At 35.1% G+C, this 20624-nt stretch overlaps 1 protein-coding gene and 1 long non-coding RNA gene across 3 annotated transcripts in view; one reads left to right on the top strand and one right to left on the bottom strand.

The window, feature by feature from the left end:
- Positions 1–20624, top strand: part of LOC148945493 (uncharacterized) — a 175803-nt gene that overhangs the window by 24584 nt on the left and 130595 nt on the right. The window lies entirely within an intron of this gene.
- LOC148945494 (pancreatic triacylglycerol lipase-like) overlaps positions 5830–20624 on the bottom strand; it is a 97665-nt gene continuing 82870 nt past the window's right edge. The window contains exon 6 of one of the 2 annotated variants that reach the window (XM_089099622.1): positions 5830–6370. In XM_089099622.1, coding sequence (XP_088955748.1) covers positions 6313–6370 — 58 coding nt within the window. In that variant the 3' untranslated portion in view covers positions 5830–6312. Of the gene's footprint in view, positions 6371–10785; positions 10961–20624 lie in introns of those variants that run through there. The other variant, XM_089099621.1, reaches the window with a different exon arrangement.

Genomic DNA, 20624 nt, shown 5'->3' with positions numbered 1-20624 from the left:
TTGAGATAGCCGTTTTGTTCAGCATAGTCGAAAAATACAATAGCTATCTCTTTGAGGATGACTTAAACCCCCACAGTCGCCGGGGGAAGGTCTGCAAGTTATGGACTTCGCCCAATGTTTACACAGAGTATTGGTTATTGGGAAGTTTACAGAAGTTTTCAGGAGGGATTTTTCTGGTAGTATGGGGAAGGATATGGGATTACGTGTGAGGATCTGTCCAAGGAGGAAGTTGTAATGGGGGAAGGGACTCTGCTATGAAGGGGGGGGGGACGGATTTCCATGCATTATTTAAAAAAACGATTAGAAATTAAATATAAAAAAACAACAATTTTTTCAACTAAACGAAAGGAGCAACATCAATACTTAAAAAAAAGAAATTATTACGTATATGAGGGGGTTCACCCCCGAGTCATTACCTCGCTCTTCACGCTAAAGTTTTCTTTTGTAATTTCATCACAGCTATTTATTCTAATTAACGGCCATTCTGATTAAGAGGTCATTCTGAAAGAATTAGAACAAAATTTTAACTTTAGCGCAAAGAGCGAGGTATTGACTAGAGGCTGAACCCCCTAATGTACGTAATAAAAATATACAAATATAGAAATTCGTTACGTAAGTTACGTCAGATCAAAATATCGAGAAAGCCATTTAGCCAAAAAAAAAGGAAAATTAATATGCAAATTTCGTTTTAATTATTCATGTACGATTAACCAAAATCAAAGCTGCATTAATTCAAAAACGTTCAGAAATTAAATAAAAAAATCAAGTTTTTTTAACTGAAAGTAAGGAGCGACATTAAAACTTAAAACGAACAGAAATTATTCTATATATGAACGGGGCTGTCCCCTCCTCAACACCTCGCTCTTTACGCTAAAGTTTGACTCTGTTTCACAACTTTATTTTTTAAAACAATAAAAAACTTTAGCATAAAGAGTGAGGCGTTGAGGAAGGGACAGCCCCTTTCATATACGGAATAATTTCTGTTCGTTTTAAGTTTTAATGTCACTCCTTACTTTCAGTTAAAAGCTTGTTATTTTATTTAATTAAATATATATTGCGTTATCTTACGAGCAACAGACGAGCTAAAACTAAAGGATATTTTCCCAAATGAAATATGTGCCCCTCAAACTGAAACCTCAAGGTCTGTATGATTTCCTCTGTGATTTTCCCCTATATGATTCTTATAGTTCATGTGTTCCTTTTGTATTTATTAAATCTGGCCTCTCTCCGGAAATAAATTGGATCGCCATGCTTCACTTTAACTAGAGGGTGGGGCCATTTACACCAGTATTGTAGGATGCAACCTCCTATACCCCCTTTAGAGGCAGAGAGGCGGGTCTCAACACCTGTAGGCCAAATTTGTAATTTTCAGATAACTACAAATCCTTAAACTTTTTCAGACTCCCCTCCCTCAAAAAGAGCTTTTGCAGGCCCGTTCATTCCCTCAAAAGAACTTAACTCTTGATCAATTTTATTCATAACCTTTTCTCCCTTGCAAGAAACAAATATTTGGGTGACTATAGAGTAACTATCCGGAAGCTATCTGCTAGTGTAAGTAACTATCTGGTGTAGGCAATCTGGCGTAAGTAACCATCTGGCGTAGACAATTTAATAGACAGTTTCAACAAATCCAGGTCACTAGACATATACTCAGCTATTTAATTTGGGACCTGGAAAGGTCGCAAATTAAGAGGTTTAATTAAGAGGTAAATTAATTAACAGGTAAGTTCTATAGAGAGCATTTGAAATGATGGGGAAAACACTCAAAATCATATGACATCGAGAGAAGAATCCTTTTACCTACTGAGACCTTGCTCAATACTTTAACTTTTTTTTGTCTACTGACTAAGTTTTTAGAAATAAACATTAAGGCAGAAATGGGGTATAAATTTGTGCATGTCAAAAAAATTTACTGGTTTCGCCAGCCTCATAAATAGGGTTCCCAAGTAGGAAAAAAATTTGGGAGATTGGGAATTTATAAAAAAAAAAAGAACAAGTCTGGCAAGTCAGGGTATCTGTAAGTATTTATAGTAGTATTTTAGGAAAACACAGGAATATTTCATTAAATTACTATTGTTTGAGGTTGTGGGCTGTACCATTTGCCGCTCACCAACATTCGTTCTCTGTGTATTCGTTGAGGAAAAACCTCTTGGAGATTGAAATACTTGTTATAACATAAAATGGAAATACAAGTAACCTGGAAAAAACTAAATTTCTTCTCTTCACTAGCTTATAATAATGGAGTTATTATACCTATCTATGAAATGTGATTCTTGGATTTGTTTTCTGTATTCAAGAAAAAAACCACACTTGGTTATGTTTAAATTTTTGCATCATTGGGACATCTGTTAATTTTCTCTCTATACAGATACAATCTCTTTGGGAAAAATACCGTAGTATTAACTTCTATACAAGGGCTTCTAGGATTTTTTTTTTTACCTTTGTGATGAACTAAATATAAAAAAACAGTTTTCTAGCTGAAACTAAGAAGCAAAATTAAAAACTAAAACGATCAGAAATTATTACGTGTAATAATATTACAATTATTACAGGGATAAAAGGATATAAGGGATATAACGATATAAGGGATACATGGATATAAGGGAGAAAACACCCTATGAGGGGGTTTTCACCCTCCTCCAAATCTTGCTTTTAATGCTAAAGTTTTTAGTACTTTAAAAAAAGCTTCTTATTGTACTAATTAAACAACCCTTGTGTTTCAGGAGTCTTTCTTAAGGAATTGGGACAGAATTCAAATGTTGACGTAAAGAGCGAGGTATGGATGAGGGTGAAAGTAGTACTCCCTCCATTGGTTCAAAGGGTCAGATAGGGAAATTAACATAGGGAAAAGGACATTGGATTTCAAAGGCAGCCGTAGGAAAATTAACATTGAGTTTTCAAAGGGTCAGATAGGGAAATTAACATAGAGAAATTAACATATGGTTATTGTTGTTATGTTATGTTGATGTTATGTTATTGATGATTATGTTTTTATGTTGATGGTTATGTGGTCTGATGTTATGTTGATGCTATGTTTAATGGTTTTGTTATGTTGATGTTATGTTATGATGGTTATGTTATGTTAATGTTGTTTGATGGTTATTGTTATTATGTTATGTTAATGTTGTTTGATGGCTATTGTTGTTATGTTATGTTAGTGTTCTTTGATGGCTATTGTTGTTATGTTATGTTGATGTTGTTTCATGGTTATGTTATGTTGATATGATGTTATGTTGTTATGTTGATGTTTGTTGATTGTTGGTTATGAGTGTTGCTTATGTTGTTTCATGGTTATGTTATATGTTGATGTTATGTTGTTTGATGGTTATGTTATGTTTGATAGTTATGTTTTTATGTTGATGGTTATGTTGTTATGTTGATGGTTATGCCATTTGATGCCTATGAAAAAGGGCAATTTCAATTTCCAATCAAATGAGCCCTTTTGGAAATTTCTTAAACAAATTTCTATATAAACCTTATATGCCCCCAGGGCATAACTTACAACCCTTGCACTGAGGGCTCTGAGGGGGTTATCATCCTAAAAGACCAAATTTCCAGAACTTTCAACTACGTTGAACAAAATGGATATCTCAAAATTTTGACTGGATGTGTTTGGGAAAATGGTGGGCGTGAAAGAGGCGTTAATCGCAATCCAATCACTTTCAACTCTTAAAAAAGGCACTAACCCTTTCAATTTCCAAATTAATGAGCCCTTTTGAAGTTTCTACGACAATGCTTTCAACAAAAACTTTATCTTCCCCCAGGGCATAACTTACAACCTTTGCCCCGAGGGCTGTGGAGGAAGGGTTGTCATCCTTAAAGATCTAATTTCCGAAACTTTCACCTCCGTTGAACAAAAAGGCTATCTAAAAATGTTGATTGGATGTGTTTGGGGAAAAGGTGGGCGTCAGAGGGGAATTAGTTGCCCTCAAATCAATTTCGACTGTTAAAAAGGGCACTAGCCCTTTGAATTTCAAATCGAATGAGCCATTTTTCAAGTTTCTACGACACAGATTTCAATAAAAAACCTTGTACACCCCCAGGGCATAACTTATAACCCTTGCACTGAAGACTGTGGGGGGAGTGTCCTGCTCAAAGGTATAATCTCCAGAACTTTGAACAGCGTGGGACAAAATGGCTATCTCAAAATTTTTATTGGATGTGTTTGGGGAAATGGTGGGCGTGGAAGGGGTGTTAGTTGCTTTCCAATCACTTTCGACTATTAAAAAGGGCACTAGCCATTTCAATTTACAATCGAATGGCCCTTTTTGAAGTTTCTACGGCAACACGTTCTATAAAAACCTTACATGCACCCAGGGCATAACTTACAACCCTTACCATGAGGGCTGTGGGGGGGAGGGTTGTCATCCTCAAAGACCTAATTTCCAGAACTTAAAACTACGTTGAATAGAATGGCTATCTCAAAATGTTGATTGGATATGTTTTGGGAAAAGGTAGGCGTCAGAGGGGGGGTTAGTTGCCCTCCAATCAATTTTAATTAATAAAAAGGGCACTAGCCCTTTGAATTTCCAATCGAATGAGCCTTTTTTGAAGTTTCTACGACAACGCCTTCTATAAAAACCTTATATAGCCCCTGGGCATAACTTACAAAACTTGCCCTAAGGACTCCGGGGGAGTGTCCTCCTCAAAAACATAATTTCTATCTGAAAATCAAGTACGCTGAACAAAATGGCTATTTCAAAAATTTGATTGGATGTGTTTTGGGAAATGGTGGGCGTAGAAGGGGTGCTTGGATTGCGCTGCCTATGATCAAACCCTTGTTCTCAATGTACCTGGTTAATAAAATAAATGAGAAAATAAATTGGGAGATGGTGATTTGATTCCTGAGTTTTTTCTGGTTCATCGAAGGCGAGGCGACAAGCTACTTCGCAGAATGCTTGCCCAGTAAGGGGGAAATACCATATTCAGCACAGGCAGACCCAAGGTAAACAGTTGAATTTTCTTATGACTGCCAATAAGTCTAAACACCTTCCTCCTTCTATCATCGTGTCTCAGTCCTTCCTGGCTCTGAGGAATATCTGGATACTTGACTAGTTTAGATTCAACTATTCGTCCATTCTTTGTAGCTTAGGTTCATTCGTAAGTCCTTTTATGTTTAATTAAAAAAAAGCTTGATAAGCTTGTCGGGGCGTGGAAAGTTTAAAACTTGTATCGATGGCAGTACATGCAAAGAATCTCCCTCAGATCAGATCTTGCATAAACTCTGCTGGGGTTCACTTCCCATCGAAATTGTCACTTGTTAAGGGTATTTTGGACCCTAATTATTTGCAGCTGAGCACAAAGACTATCATTAATGTATAATAATGTCCCCCTAGCACCCCCAGAATAAAAAAAGCTACTTAGGGGCAAGGTCATGTCCAGAAGGGGGCTAAGGGGTTTGAATCTACCTCCCCCCCCTCAAAAGTTTGCCTGACTCGTAAAAACTTATCAAAAACGGATATAAATCAATTTTTTATGCGTTTTTTGTTATTTTTGTCCCCCCCCCTAAGAAATTCCTGTGTAAAACACCCCTCCCCCCCAAAAAAAAAAACTGGATACGGCCCTGCTTACGGGCCTGTGGGATTAAGTTTAACTAACATGACAGTAGTATTTAGCTCATCTAGGGCAAGTAAGGATTTAAACAAAGTCATGAACATCAGCAACATTATACTGTATTTTGGATTGTAGGCTAAGTATTTTTTACCATTTTCAAGTGAGACAAAAATTTTTATTCAGGAATTAGTTCAACTGATTCCTTTCCATAATAAAATAAAAAGAATGGGATACATCTTTGGCACTTAGTGTGACAACAATTTAGAATTAGTTAAAGTAAATGACCAATGCTTACCAATACTATACTTTGAAATCCTTCCAAGCACAGAATTCCTACTTCCAACACACCCCATTTTCATATAAGTTACTACAAAGACCGTCACATCGAGTAATAGATTTCATGGACAAAATTTACAAGAAAGAGTAGCCTATTTCCTCTGTAACTCAAATCTAATTAGCCATATTTTTCTCCTGTTTTCTGAGTGAACTCATTTTTTTAATGGACCTTTGGCACGAAAAACTAAAACACTTTTCCCTGGAAATGTTTCCGGGCAATATATACGAGCCAGAACTGAAAAGATTCTAAGCTTTTTCAAAGTTTAATGGAAGCAATATTATCTTGTTTTGATACAAATTTGCTTCTGCTAACATGTAGATTCTGGATCAAATACTGTCTAATAAATCTTGACTCCAAACGGCTTAAGTGCCAGGTCCTTCCAATAAAATAGGCGCGGCTTACTATTTGTACAGCTTTTATAATTAAATCTTTGCACAGATCTTCTTATAATTGTATCTTGACGAGAATATGTCGACATGCCTGAAAACCATGGAATAATTATATTCTTGTAAATTGTGGATGGACAAGGAATGTTTGGGGTATCAGAAACCCTTAAATTCTGCAATTCTTCAAGCTGTTCTCTACACACAGGTGCGGATTAAAGTTTGCAAATATGATCCATAAATCAAAGAAACAGCCACAAATTAACGTAAAGAACCTAGATTATTACAATACAACTGCGGTTCTATTATTTTTAAATTTCCCCTAAAAAAATTGGGTTCCCGGAATTTCCCCGAAAATTAACGCTATAAAAATTAGCGGTTTCTATTTTACCTTGACATTCGTTTGTTTACGGACATGGAATCCCCAGAATATTTTGGAAAAGCCACTCTTTCTTCGGAAATAAACAAAAACAATTTTTTTTTTCAACTGAAAGTAAGGAGTGACATTAGAACTTAATGAACAGAAATTATTCGGTTTTTGAAAGGGGCTGCCCCCTCCTAAACACCTCACTCTTTACGCTAAAGTTTGACACTTTGTCACAACTCTACTTTTTGAAGTAATAAGTAACTTTAGCGTAAAGAGTGTGGTGTTGAGGAGGGGGCAGCCCCTTTCATATAAGGAATAATTTATGTTCATTTTAAGTTTTGATGTCACTCCTTACTTTGAGTTTAAAAACTTTCTTTTTTAATTTAATTTCTGATCATATTTCAAGTAATGCCGGGAAATCAATGATAAACAAAATGATGAACATGATTTTTGAAGGCCATGTGGCAAAAGTAATCCATCAAGAAGTAATAATTAAAATTATTTTTTAATATGTTGATAATACAAAATAACTTTTTGTTCTTGAATTTCCCAATTTTTTACGTGTCTTTGGTTGCTTTCTTCCTTTTTTTTTTTACAGCAAAGGATTAAAATATTCCGTTACGTGATAAGTTTTTCATTATAGGTTTATTGTTTGATTAAATTTAGGCCTACTGCTTTTAAAGTATTCAAACCTGACTTGGTTAATTTTCCGAAGCTGGCATCATAACGTAGATGAAAAGTGGTCATGACTAGACCAACTAATAAAATTTTGGGGAAAAAATTCATTTACTAACTAAATAAATTTCGGGGGAAAAGCTTTAGCTTCCACTACTTTACCCCAGGCCCCTAATGTCCTCTCAGGCTACTTTTGTTTATACTGTGTACCCATAAATTGAATCAATTATGGCAAAATCAAGAAGTAGAAATACATGCCAGTAATATATATTTCGGGCTATATATTTCCACAAAATGGAGGGGGGGGGGGGTAAGGTATAGAAAAGTACCTTCAAAGTGTGTTAAAACAAGTTTTTGTTTACATACTAAAGTTTTGTTTTGTATACTCTTTACGCTAAAGTTTGACACTTTGTCACAACTCTACTTTTTGAAGTAATAAGTAACTTGAGCGTAAAGAGTGTGGTGTTGAGGAGGGGGCAGCCCCTTTCATATAAGGAATAATTTATGTTCATTTTAAGTTTTGATGTCACTCCTTACTTTGAGTTTAAAAACTTTCTTTTTTAATTTAATTTCTGATCATATTTCAAGTAATGCCGGGAAATCAATGATAAACAAAATGATGAACATGATTTTTGAAGGCCATGTGGCAAAAGTAATCCATCAAGAAGTAATAATTAAAATTATTTTTTAATATGTTGATAATACAAAATAACTTTTTGTTCTTGAATTTCCCAATTTTTTACGTGTCTTTGGTTGCTTTCTTCCTTTTTTTTTTACAGCAAAGGATTAAAATATTCCGTTACGTGATAAGTTTTTCATTATAGGTTTATTGTTTGATTAAATTTAGGCCTACTGCTTTTAAAGTATTCAAACCTGACTTGGTTAATTTTCCGAAGCTGGCATCATAACGTAGATGAAAAGTGGTCATGACTAGACCAACTAATAAAATTTTGGGGAAAAAATTCATTTACTAACTAAATAAATTTCGGGGGAAAAGCTTTAGCTTCCACTACTTTACCCCAGGCCCCTAATGTCCTCTCAGGCTACTTTTGTTTATACTGTGTACCCATAAATTGAATCAATTATGGCAAAATCAAGAAGTAGAAATACATGCCAGTAATATATATTTCGGGCTATATATTTCCACAAAATGGAGGGGGGGGGGGGTAAGGTATAGAAAAGTACCTTCAAAGTGTGTTAAAACAAGTTTTTGTTTACATACTATAAAGTAAGAATTATTTTATTGAAATTTCCGCTTCTCAATAGCCCCATTGACTTTTTGTCTTGATTCTTTAAGAACGACTCCTGCAACATAAGTAGTGAGGTCATAATACATTTAACGGGACCCATAGGAAAAAAAATGGGATTTTAAAGGTGCCCATAGAAAATTAACATGGGATTTCAAACGCATCCTTCTGGGTTTTTATATTTTTTATTATTTTCCTAAGGTTTAATATATCCAGGGCTTACAAAATTCAATATGGAGACCAGAGTGGAACTGCGACACCGTTTTCAGACTCACCTAGGAACAATTTTATTTCTACAGTTTGGTCTTGATTTCTGGGGTTTGGTCTATTTATGTATGGTTTGATATGAATGTCTATGGTTTGGGCTGGATTTCTAGGGATGCCCCTGATTTCTTATGAATTCTTCTGGAATTCTAAGCATTGGTTACGATTCCTGTAAATTCCTTCTGAATTTCTTGCATTAACTGTGATTTATAGTGGATTTTCTAGATTTCTACGGTCCGGTTAGGTTTTCTACAATTTTTCTTGATGTCACTGATCTGATCTGGATTTTTTAGGATTGATCCTAATTTTTTTTACAAATTTAGGGGGAATTTCCGTACAACACATATGATTTCTATTAATTCTTCCAGATTTTTATGTATTGGCTATGATTTTTCTGAATTCGTATAGATTTCTATGTATTAGTCAGAATTTTTTAGAGATTGCCCTTAATTTTTAAAGTTTGCTCTTGATTTCTACAGTTTGGTCCTGATTTCTTGGTTTGGACTGGATTTCTAAGATCAGATCTGATTTCTACAGTTTAGTTTTGGTTTGTATGAAATTGTGCGGATTTCAAGAGGAATAAGATAACTACGTTAAAGTTATGTTCATTTAAGTTAGGTTAGCACGACTGCTCATGCCTACCTAAATTAAGTGAACCTAACTTAAACGTAGTTAACTTAGAGTAGTTAACAAGTTTTCTAACAGAATAGTTGTTAGCGTTAGCAGAAAACTGTTACTTCCAAGAGAAGTTTGTTATCTTTAACGGAAAACTTGCCACTATTAGAAAAAAAATCCTACTATTAAGGAAAAACCTGTTACTTCCAAGAGAAATTTGATAGTGTTAGCATTAATAAAAAAGTTGTTACTTATAAGAAAAATTTGTTAGTATTAAGTAAAACTTTTAAACAGGAGAGCAAAATGGTACTGCGAAGCGATTTTCACACACATCTAGGGGAAATTTTGACTAAGGCTACACTAGCACTTTAGGATTTTAAACTATCATTCACCATATTTGAACATTTGTTTCAAATCTATATATTTTCTAGGCCTTAGGGCAGCAATGTTCTGAGAGTTTTACGATATTGTTTGAATATTTTTTGTTTTTCCCCGGGTTTAATACATCCAAGGCTTATGCAATACCGTTTTCACACATATTTAGGGACAATTTTGACTATGGCTATTGCACCACTTGAGGATTTTAAATAATTATCTAACATATTTTGACTTTTTTTTCGTATTTTTAATGTTTTCTAGGGCTTATGGCCCGAGGTCTGAAAGTTTTAAGATACTATTTTAATATTTGTCGTTATTTTCCCCAGGTTTAATAGTCCCAAGGCTTAAAATAAGGTAAAAACGAAAGCAATAACAAACAATTAATTAATTAAAAAATTCGAATATTTTGACTCCACATCCGGGAGTCTTTATCATTGGATTTGCCAATCCGATCTTATATACTAGCATTATCTAAAGATTTGGGTGTCTTGTCTGTGATTTCAGTTTTGCTGTACTTAGGAAGTTTTGATAAGATGTGTATTTTATTTATATATTTTGTCCGTTTGTTTTTGATTTGTTTTTTAATCTCGTTTGTGTTGTTCTTTTTCTTTAGATAATTAACTAATTTCTCCTTTTTTTCGTTCATAAAGGCCTCCAGATGTAGAGTCGAAATCAGGGCCATATCCAGGGGGTTTACCCGTTTTGAACCCCCTCCCCCCCCCCCGAAATGTTTTTCTGACTCGTAAAAACGCAACAAAAATAGATATAAACAAATTTTGTATTCGTTTTTTGAGTTTTTTGTGCGTAAACTCTCCCCCCCCCCCGAATTTTTTTTTGGGTAAAACCCCCTCCAAAAGGAATTCTGGGTACGGCCTTGGTCAAAATATTCGGAATTTCTTTTATTAATTAATGTTTTGTTGTTGCTTTTGTTTTTAGTACGTTTGCCACTGCTTTATTTAAATTAAACCCGTTTTTCTCTGTTATTTAGTTGAGTAAAAATAAAAAGTAAATTTTGAACTAGTTTTCATTTTTTTTTTCAATCTTTCTATCACGTTTTTCTTCTTTCTTCCACCCAAAAACTTCATCGCCCAAAGTAAATGGTGACTCAGCATTGGTTCTGAGGTAATAAGTACCGCTGGTCCTGGAAATAAAAGCAGATATCAACTCAAAAGCAGGGTTGAAGATAATCATAATCATCGGAATAGCCGAGATTATGTTTCTATCAAGATTTCTAGAATCCTTCTAGCCTTCTTTTGAGATAAGTGGTCAACCATAGGGAATATATTTAAGTTTGATACACGGGATGTTTACGGCCAAATAAAAACTTTAGACACAAATCATTTCTAAGGAAGGGCCGTAACGGCCCTTCCTTAGAAATTTTTCTAAGGAAGGAATTTCTTCTTAGAAATTTTTCTAAGAAGAAATTTTTCTAACCAATTTAAAAATAAATTGGTTTTGTAAAACAAAATCTATTGGAATTTTTTTTTCAAATGTTTGTCGCCTAGAAACCTCAAAGTAAACTAAGACTATAATTTGACAAATGCAAATTGTACAATCCAAAGTTAAGAGAACGTAGGAGTAAAAAATAAAATAAATCAACATAATATTTACATGACCAAAAGCTCTCAGTAATCTATAAAAATTACATAAATATACGGTAATGTGGGGTAAATTCATGCAAGCCCGAACACTTAGAGGAGGAAAAGATTTCTCAATATACCTCTGTTTAGGAGAAGAGAAACTCTCTAAATTTGTTTCATTCCAGAGCCTTGGAGACGGAAACACGTTGTTCAAAAGCTAAGGAATTAGAGATAGCCTCAGATTCATCACATTTGAAATTTTGTTTGTTTTGTTTTAACTATTTTGTTCGTAACTTTTTGTTTTAACAACTTGACAGACCGAGTTGGTGCCCAGGAAAAAGCCTGCTTTAATTGATCTACTTGTAACGCATTAAAGGTTCTTTTAATTTGGCAAAATGTCTCTATGTTACAATTTTACCGATCAGTTTTTAGCTTGTAAAGCTCATCAGTCATAGAATTCTAAGATAATTTGCTTTAAAAATATAGTTAAAAATGATCACCTTAATTTCTTTTCCTAGCTAACTTTTTTTTGGGTCACAAACCTTGGCTTGATCCAATCCTCTAACACTAGAAAGAAGGGAGCAAAGTTTAGCTTAAAATGTGTTCTTCCACTTCTTCAGTCTTCACCCTATATAAGTCTTAAATCAGACCTATTATCAAAAATCGCTGGCTAACATACGCTGGAAGTCCTAAAATGCCTTTGTTGTCTCTATAGAAGATCTGCAACAGGGATAGTAAGACAAAATGTAGTATTCCAAGAAGAAATATCGTCTTTAAAAAAAGTTTATTTCTCCCTAATGACTGTCTTTCACACTTGTATCTACTTACCTTCTCCCGAAGTTCTTTGGCCCCTTGTGCCTCCGATTATTGAGATGACAGGGCAATCACGGATGCGTGCAACTCCCTCTAATTACCTCAAAGAGGAAATAAACAGGCGAAGACTTAGGTAAATATCTTGATCAGTGCTACATCCATCTAAAGCTTAGAGAATAAGGGTTTATCCCATCAAACTCATCTAATTTTCAAAATTCCAAAACTACTCTTAGTGACCACTGAAGGGGGGTGAGTGTAATCACCTAAGGTCATTCCAACGTTTCTCCCCATACAGCTTATAGTTAATCATCTTCCAATATAAAGTTTTTAGTTTATAGGGTATTTTGGATTATCGAGATGACAAGAAACCTGGAAACTTTTCCAACCTGACCTTTTGACTATTTTTAGCTTCTTTAATCGACAACTAATACATAAGAAAACCCCCACGTTTCAGCTTGGTCTTCCAGCACAATGAGCAGGCACTTGGTGAGTCAGAAAAGGAGTGAACCCAAAAAATACCAAAGCAAAAAAGTACACATTTACAAGCCACGTAAACTCAAATAAACTGTAAACTATATTGGATTGTGAACTTAAAAAACAACAAAAACATTAAAGTCTATTTTGAAACATAAAGACATCGAAAATTTGGTCAGGGATGAGTAGGGATGGACACTTATCCTACAGGGAGAGGGAGGGGAGAAGAGCCCACTCTTGAAAGCTATAATTCAGGGTGGACGAAATAAATATGTTATTCCCACTATGCATAAGCACACAATATTTTCTTAATCATAACATTGAACCCATTACAGGGGCAATTTATGTAGATGAACTTGGACAAAATCCTTAAATTCCAGGTATTACATGTTCCTCTAGCTTTCTAAGAAATATTTTTATATGGTCCTTATTTTGATGGGTACAATTTTCAGCAGGTACAGTTTTTGCACCAATACAGGTTTGCTTGGTGAAATTTTTCTTGGTAATCATCACAATTATGATTTTCCCAGAGCAAAAAATTTGGGGAGTAACTTTATACCGGTGAAGCCCCCCCCCCCGCTAAGAATAATTTTATTGTCTACTGAAAAAACTATATAACTTGTTTTTCATCCAGAAGAATCACGAGTAGATGTTTTCTATTGTATTGTTTTTTTTCCTCAGGAGCTTGAGTATTTAGTTTTGGTTTCAGTGACATCAACCATGGAAATCCACATACATTAAGTGATAATTCATGGTAAATTTTCCTTTAAAACTCCAAAAATGCCTTTTTATTACAAACTTTTGTGGCTTTGATCAACAGTTTTAAGTACTGGTTTACGGTTTTAAGATCCGTTAAATATCAAATATTTTGTGGTAATAACTGTAAGCAAGAAGGGACTTTTGCTAATACTAACCAATAATCTAAGAAATAGTTTTAATAACAATATTTTATGGTTACTGTAAATATGTGAATTTAATTAAGTTTCAATCATGCATGCCATGCAGGCTTCCAAAACTACTGGATTGTGATGGCAGTCTAGGAATCTAAACAGCTCCAGGTGGTAAAACATCATATTCCTTGAAAACAGCAAAAATGTGACGCACGTCAAAACTAAGGCTCACAGCTACAGTGTCTTTTGTCCTGACCTCTTTCTACTCAACTATAAAATATTAAAATTGGTGTAGTAGCATTGCAATCGACATTACGCCATTTGTCTTGATGATGTATTTTCGATGGCTGCATTCAGACTGAAATTTCTTTTATCGATTGATTCCGGTTCCTCTGTCGCTAATGTTGGTGATATCTCTGTTAAGTCGTATCACGTTTCTATGAGCCATAGTACATCTTGGGTAATATGAGAGATTCTATCAACAGATATCACCTATTTTCCATCCTTCACATTTCTAGGCTATGGCTTCCATAACAATTGAAACGCAAGCTTCTTTAGTCTAAATAAATATAAATCATTAATAGTTGAGATTTCTGGTTTACAAGCCACTGCAGATGTTTTTAGCCTCTATGTCTCATCTAAAGCGTATGACATCCATCTAACTGGTTTCAATTGCTAAGATACCATGAGTCTACGGCGTACCCTAAAAGTCAAGACATCTGATTCTATACAGGGGGCTGCAAATTCAAATCCCTCACTTATTGGCTGCAGCGGTGGCCGCAACCACATGCTGATGAACACTTCCCATAGTAAATAAAAATAGCCTGAAACCCCTAAAGAGGGTGCCAGATCGAAACACAAGGTATATTGTTAAAACAACCTTGGTCAAAAACCCTTTAGAGGAAACTTACAGTCACTTGGCTTGAACAACAAGGAAAGTTTATTGCTTTGAAAAACAAGGAAGTTGCTACAACCTAATGGATTCTTCATTGGAAACATCTTTTTTTTCTCCTAAACTACCTTGGCACTAGAAGATGGTAGAGAGATTTCAAAGTGCTCTTTTGGAAGCAAATTTGAACACACAATCGCTTTTTTAATATTTGAAATAAAATATTTTGTAAAAAAAAACTGCATTTTATATACAATATCATAATATACTTAAAAGAATATATTGGGTGACAACTTAGTTCGTTGTTTACTAGTTCCTGCTAAGAAAAAACTCTTTTTTTGGCTCATTCTCACTAATCAAGGTTAAGGTCAACAATATCATATACATAGGTTTAGTTCTCACCCATCAAGGTTTTAACCTTGATGGGTGAGAACTAAACCTATGTATATGATATTGTTGACCTTAACCTTGATTAGTGAGAATGAGCCAAAAAAAGGCTTTTTCTTAGCAGAACTCCATTAAACCAAAAATAACAAAAACAGAATCAAATAATCTACCAAGTAAACTACCACAAATCAGTATCAATAAATAAATGACACCCAAAACAAACAGAAATTAAAATAAGTAAATCTCAAAACGAGCAGAAATTAATCTGTGTAGGGTTCTAAACCCTATGCTTTCTAAAAGCTAGAATATAATCTGTACTTTACTGAAAAAAATTCAAATGAAAAAAAAAATGAGCATCGTAAGTTTAATATACATATGCTGATATTTATTCCTTAAAATCTTAATTAATTTTTGATTTCTTAAAGTTATAAAATTTAAAAAATTTAAAATAATTCTTTTCAGCGAATTACAAATTATATTCTGGCTTTTAGAAAGCATAGGGTTTAGAACCCTACTCAGATTAATTTCGGCTCGTTTTGAGTTTGACTTATTTTAATTTCTCTTTGTTTTGGCTTTCATTTATTTATTGATACGGATTTGTGGTAGCTGTATCCTTGGTAGATTATTGATTCTATTTTTGTTCATTTTTGATTTAATGTAGGTCTTAATTTTTTTTTTTTAAAATTATTTTGTGCAAAAAGTTTTTTTTGAATAATTTCTGTTCGTTTTATATTGACATAGTCTTTTTCAGGGAGAAAGACTGATCTTTTCTGAAGTTAAACAACCATCCCTTCCATAAAAACCATTAATACCCCCTGGGCATAACTTACAACCCTTGCCCCTCATCTCTGGGGTTTGTTTCAACCCCAAAAGCCTTGTTATATGATATTTAGACTATTTTGAATGGAATGGGTATCTCACAATTTCTATTAGACTTATTTCGGGACAATATGACGTGTGTGCAGGGGGGAAAGGGTAGCTGCCCTCTGATTAATTTGCTCTGAAAAAGAGCACTAGAGCTTCTGATTACCAATCCAATCCCTTTGAAGCTTATATGACCACACTTTCTATAAAAACACTATATCTCCCCAGAGCATAACTTACAACCCTTGCCCTGAGGGCTGGGGGGATTTGTTATCCTCAAAGACATAATTTAAAGACGTTTCTGATACGCTTAACAAAATGGCTATATAAAAATTTTGATTGAAACTGTTTGGGGAAATGATAGGCGTGGGGGGAAACATTTGCTCGCTGATCACTTTCGACTAATAAAAAAGGCATTCGTCCTCTCAATTTTCAATCAAATGAGCCCTTTTTGAAGCTTCTACTACATCCTATAAAACGTTATCTGCCCCAAGGGTATAACAGACGACCCTTGTCATGAGGGCTTTTTAGAGCGGGTTGTCATCCTCAAAGACTGAATTTCCAGACCTTCCAACTACGTTGAACAAAATGGCTATATCAAAATGTTGATCGGAAATGTTTGGGGAAATAATGGGGATGAGGCGATTCTCTCTCTGATTGCTTTCGACTATTAAAAAGGGCAATAGCCCTCTCAATTTCCAATCGAAAGAGCCCTTTTTAAGTTTTTACAACAAAATTTTCTATATGACATTATATGCTCCCCAGGGTATAAATTACAACCTTAGCGCTGAGGGCTGTGGGGGGTTGTCATACTCAAAAACATAATTTCAATACCCTTCAACTACGTTCAACAATATTGCTGTATCACAATGTTGATTGGAAATGTTTGAGGAAATGATGGTATGGGGGGTGCATTCACCCTCCGATCGCTTTTTACTATTAATAAGGGCATTAGCCCTCTCAATTCCTAAATGAACGAGTCCTTTTTGAAGTTTATTAATTAAAAAGACTTTTTCCACAAAATAAGTTTTTCAAAGAAAAGTAAAGAACTCCATTAAACAAAAATGAGCAAGAATAAAATAAAAAAATCTACCAAGCGTGAAACTACCACAAATCACCATCGATAAATAAATGAAACCCAAAACGAACAGAAATTACAATAAATAACCGAGTTAAACTTAAAACGAGTGGAAATTAACATAAGTTTTGCTCAAAACCCCTATGTCTTCCCAAGGCCAGAACATAATTTGCACTTTACTGATAAAAATATAAATGTTTTTACTTTTATAACTTAAATAAATGAAATAATATTAAGGTTTTGATTACTAAATATCAGTATATGTATATTAAACTGACAATGCACATTCATTTGTATTTGTGATAGTTTCACGATTGGTAGATTATTTGATTTTATTTTTGTTCATTTTTTGTTTAATGGAGTTCTTTACTTTTCTTAGAAAAACTTATTTTATGGAAAAATTTTTTTTAATTAATTTCTGTTCGTTTTATATTGACATAGTCTTTTCGGAGATAAAGAAAATAATACTTTAAATCTTTTCGTTTTTTAAAGATTTATAGTTTGGCCTACCGTTTGTATGCTGGAGAAAAATTTTCAGCAATTTTTAACAACATACACCCTCTTAAAAATCCGGCCACAAATAGAAGTATTTAATTTAGTTTCATACCTCTTCTAGTTGTCCTGAAATGGAAAACTTGATACCATTGGCAAAAAAAAAATCTGTTTTTTAATCAATAAAATAATAATTATTTTATTATTTATTAAATATATATCCCACACACGAGTTATTTTCCACACACGAGTTATTCTCACTGTGGGTCATTAATTTGATAGTTTTGTCAAAACATTTGAATTGATTAATAAAAAAAAAAATAAAAATCACAAAATTTTGATTGGATGTGTCTGGGAAAATGGTGGGCGTGAGACGGGTGTTAGTCTTTCTCCAATCACTTTCAACTATTAAAAAAGGCACTAGCCCTTTCAATTTCCAATCAGATTAGCCCTTTTGAAGTTTCTACGACAACATAAAAACCTTTCAATAAAAACCTTATAGGGCCCCAAGGGATAACTTACAACCCTCGCCCTGAGGGCTGGGGGGGGGGGGGGTTGGCTAATTTCCCAAATTTTCTACTACGTTGAACAAAATAGCTATATCAAAATTTTGATTGGATGTGTTTGGGGGAATGGTGGGCGTGAGAGAGGGGTTAGTTGCCGTCCAATCACTTTCAACTATTAAAAAGGGCACTAATGAATGAACCCCTTTTGAAGTTTTTAGGACAACTCTATCATTAAAAATCTTATATGCCCCCTGGGCATAACTTACAACCTTCGCCCTGGGGACTCTGGGGGGTTTGTCATCCTTAAATACATATTTCCAGAACTTTCAACTACGTTGAACAAAATGGCTATCTCGAAACTTGGATTGTTTGGGGAAATGGAGGGCGTAAGAGGGGGGTTAATTACTCTCCATTCACTTTTGACTATTAAAAATGGCAATTTCAATTTCCAATCAAATGAGCCCCTTTTGAAATTTCTACAACAACTTTCTATATAAACTTATATGCCCCCAGGGCATAACTTACAACCCTTGCACTGAAAGCTCTGATGGGGTTATCATCCTAAAAGACCTAATTTCAAGAACTTGCGAATACGTTGAACAAAATGGATATCTCACAATTTTTTGATTGGATGTGTTGGGGAAAATGTGGGCGTGAGAGGGAGGTTAGTTGCTCTTCAATCAGTTTTGACTATTAAAAAGGCGCTAGCCCTTTCAGTTTTCAATTTGATGAGCCCTTTTGGATGTTTTTACAACATTACCTTCACTAAAAAACCTTACGTACTCCCAGGGCATAACTTAAAAATCTTACCCTGAGGGTTGTGGAGGGGATTGGTTGTCATCCATAAAGACCTAATGTCCACAACTTTCATCTGCGTTGAATAAAATGGCTATCTAAAAATTTTGATTGGATGTGTTTTGTGAAATGGTGGGCGTGAGAGGGGGGTTAGTAGCCCTCAACCCACTTTCGACTATCAAAAAGGGCACTAGCCCCTTTAATTTCCAATCGACTGAGCTCTTTTTCTAGTTTATACGACAAAAATTTCAATGAAAACCTTATATGCCCCCAGGGCATAACTTATAACCCTTGCCCTGAAGACTGTGAGGGGAATGTCCTGCTCAAAGGTATAATTTCCTGAACTTTAAACTCCGTGGAACAAAATGGCTATCTAAACGTTTTGATTGGATATGTTTGAGGAAATGGTGGGCGTGGAAGGGGTGTTAGTTGCCTTCCAATCACTTTCAACTATTAAAAGGGCACTAGCCATTTCATTTTCCAATCGAATGAGCCCTTTTTGAAGTTTCTGCGACGATGCGTTCAGTAAAAACCTTATATGTCCCCAGCGCAAAACTTGCAACCCTTGCCCTGAGGACTGTGGGGGAGTGTCCTCCTCAAAAACACAATTTCTATCTGGAAATCCACAACACTGAACAAAATGGCTATCTAAAAATTTTGATTGGATGTGTTTGAGGAAAAGCTGGGCGAGAGAGGGGGGCTAGTTGCCCTCAAATCACTTTCGACTATTAAAAAGAGCACTAGACCATTGAATTTCCAATCGAATGAGCCCTTTTTCAAGTTTCTACGACAAAGATTTCAATAAAAACTTGTATGTCCCCAGGGCATAACTTATAACCCTTGCTCTGAAGACTGTGAGCGGAGTGTCCTACTCAAAGGTATAATTTCATGAGATTTAACTGCGTGGAACAAAATGGCTATTTCAAAATTTTGGTTGGATGTGTTTGGGGAAATTGTGGGCGTGGAAGGGGTGTTAGTTGCCTTCCAATTAATTTCGACTATTAAAAAAGGCACAAGCCATTTCAATTTCTAATCGAATGAGCCCTTTTTGAAGTTTCTACGACAAAATTTTCTGAAGTTTCTATAAAAACCTTATGTGCCCCCAGGGCATAACTTACAATCCTTGTCCTGAGGGCTCTGAGGGGGTTATCATCCTCAAAGACCTAATTTCCAGAACTTTAAACTACGTTGAACAAAAAGGCTATCTCAAAATTTTGATTGGATAGGTTTGGGGAAAAAGTGGGTGTGAGAGGGGGGGTTAGTTACCCTTTAGTCACTTTCAACTATTAAAAAGGGCACTAGCCCTTTGAATTTCCAATCGAATGAGCCTTTCTTGAAGTTTCTGCGACAACGCCTTCTATTAAGACCTTATTTACCCCCAGGGCATAACTTAAAACCCTTGCCCCGAGGGTTGTAAGGGAGTGTCCTCCTCAAAAATATGTTTTCGATCTGGAAATCAACTACGCTGAACAAAATGGCTATCTCAAAATTTTGATTGGATGTGTTTGGGGGAATGATGGGCACGGGGGGGGGGGGGGGCTAGTTGCCCTCCAATCACTTTCGACTATTAAAACGGGCACTAGCCCTTTGAATTTCCAATCGAATGAGTCTTTTTTGAAGTTTCTACGACAACGCCATCTATAAAACACTTATATGCCCCCAGGGCATAACTCAAAACCCTTGTCCCGAGGGTTTTGGGGAGTGTCCTCCTCAAAAAGATATTTTCTATCTGGAAATCAACTACGCTGAACAAAATGGATATCTCAAAATTTTGATTGGATTTGTTGGGAGGAATGATGGGCGCAGGGGAGGGCCTAGTTGCCCTCCAATCACTTTCGACTATTAAAACGGGCACTAGCCGTTTGAAGTTCCAATCGAATAAGCCTTTTTTGAAGTTTCTACGACAACGCCTTCTATAAAAAACCTTATATGCCCCCAGGGCACAACTTAAACCCTTGCCCCGAGGGTTGTGGGGGAGTTTCCTACTCAAAAAGATATTTTCTATCAGAAAATCAACTACGCTTAACAAAATAGGTA

This window comes from Artemia sp. Qi Xiang Cuo, chromosome 13 (genome assembly GCF_049724085.1).
Source record: "Artemia sp. Qi Xiang Cuo chromosome 13, ASM4972408v1, whole genome shotgun sequence".
Taxonomy (NCBI): domain Eukaryota; kingdom Metazoa; phylum Arthropoda; class Branchiopoda; order Anostraca; family Artemiidae; genus Artemia; species Artemia sp. Qi Xiang Cuo.
This window is presented reverse-complemented; position numbering and strand designations above follow the sequence as displayed.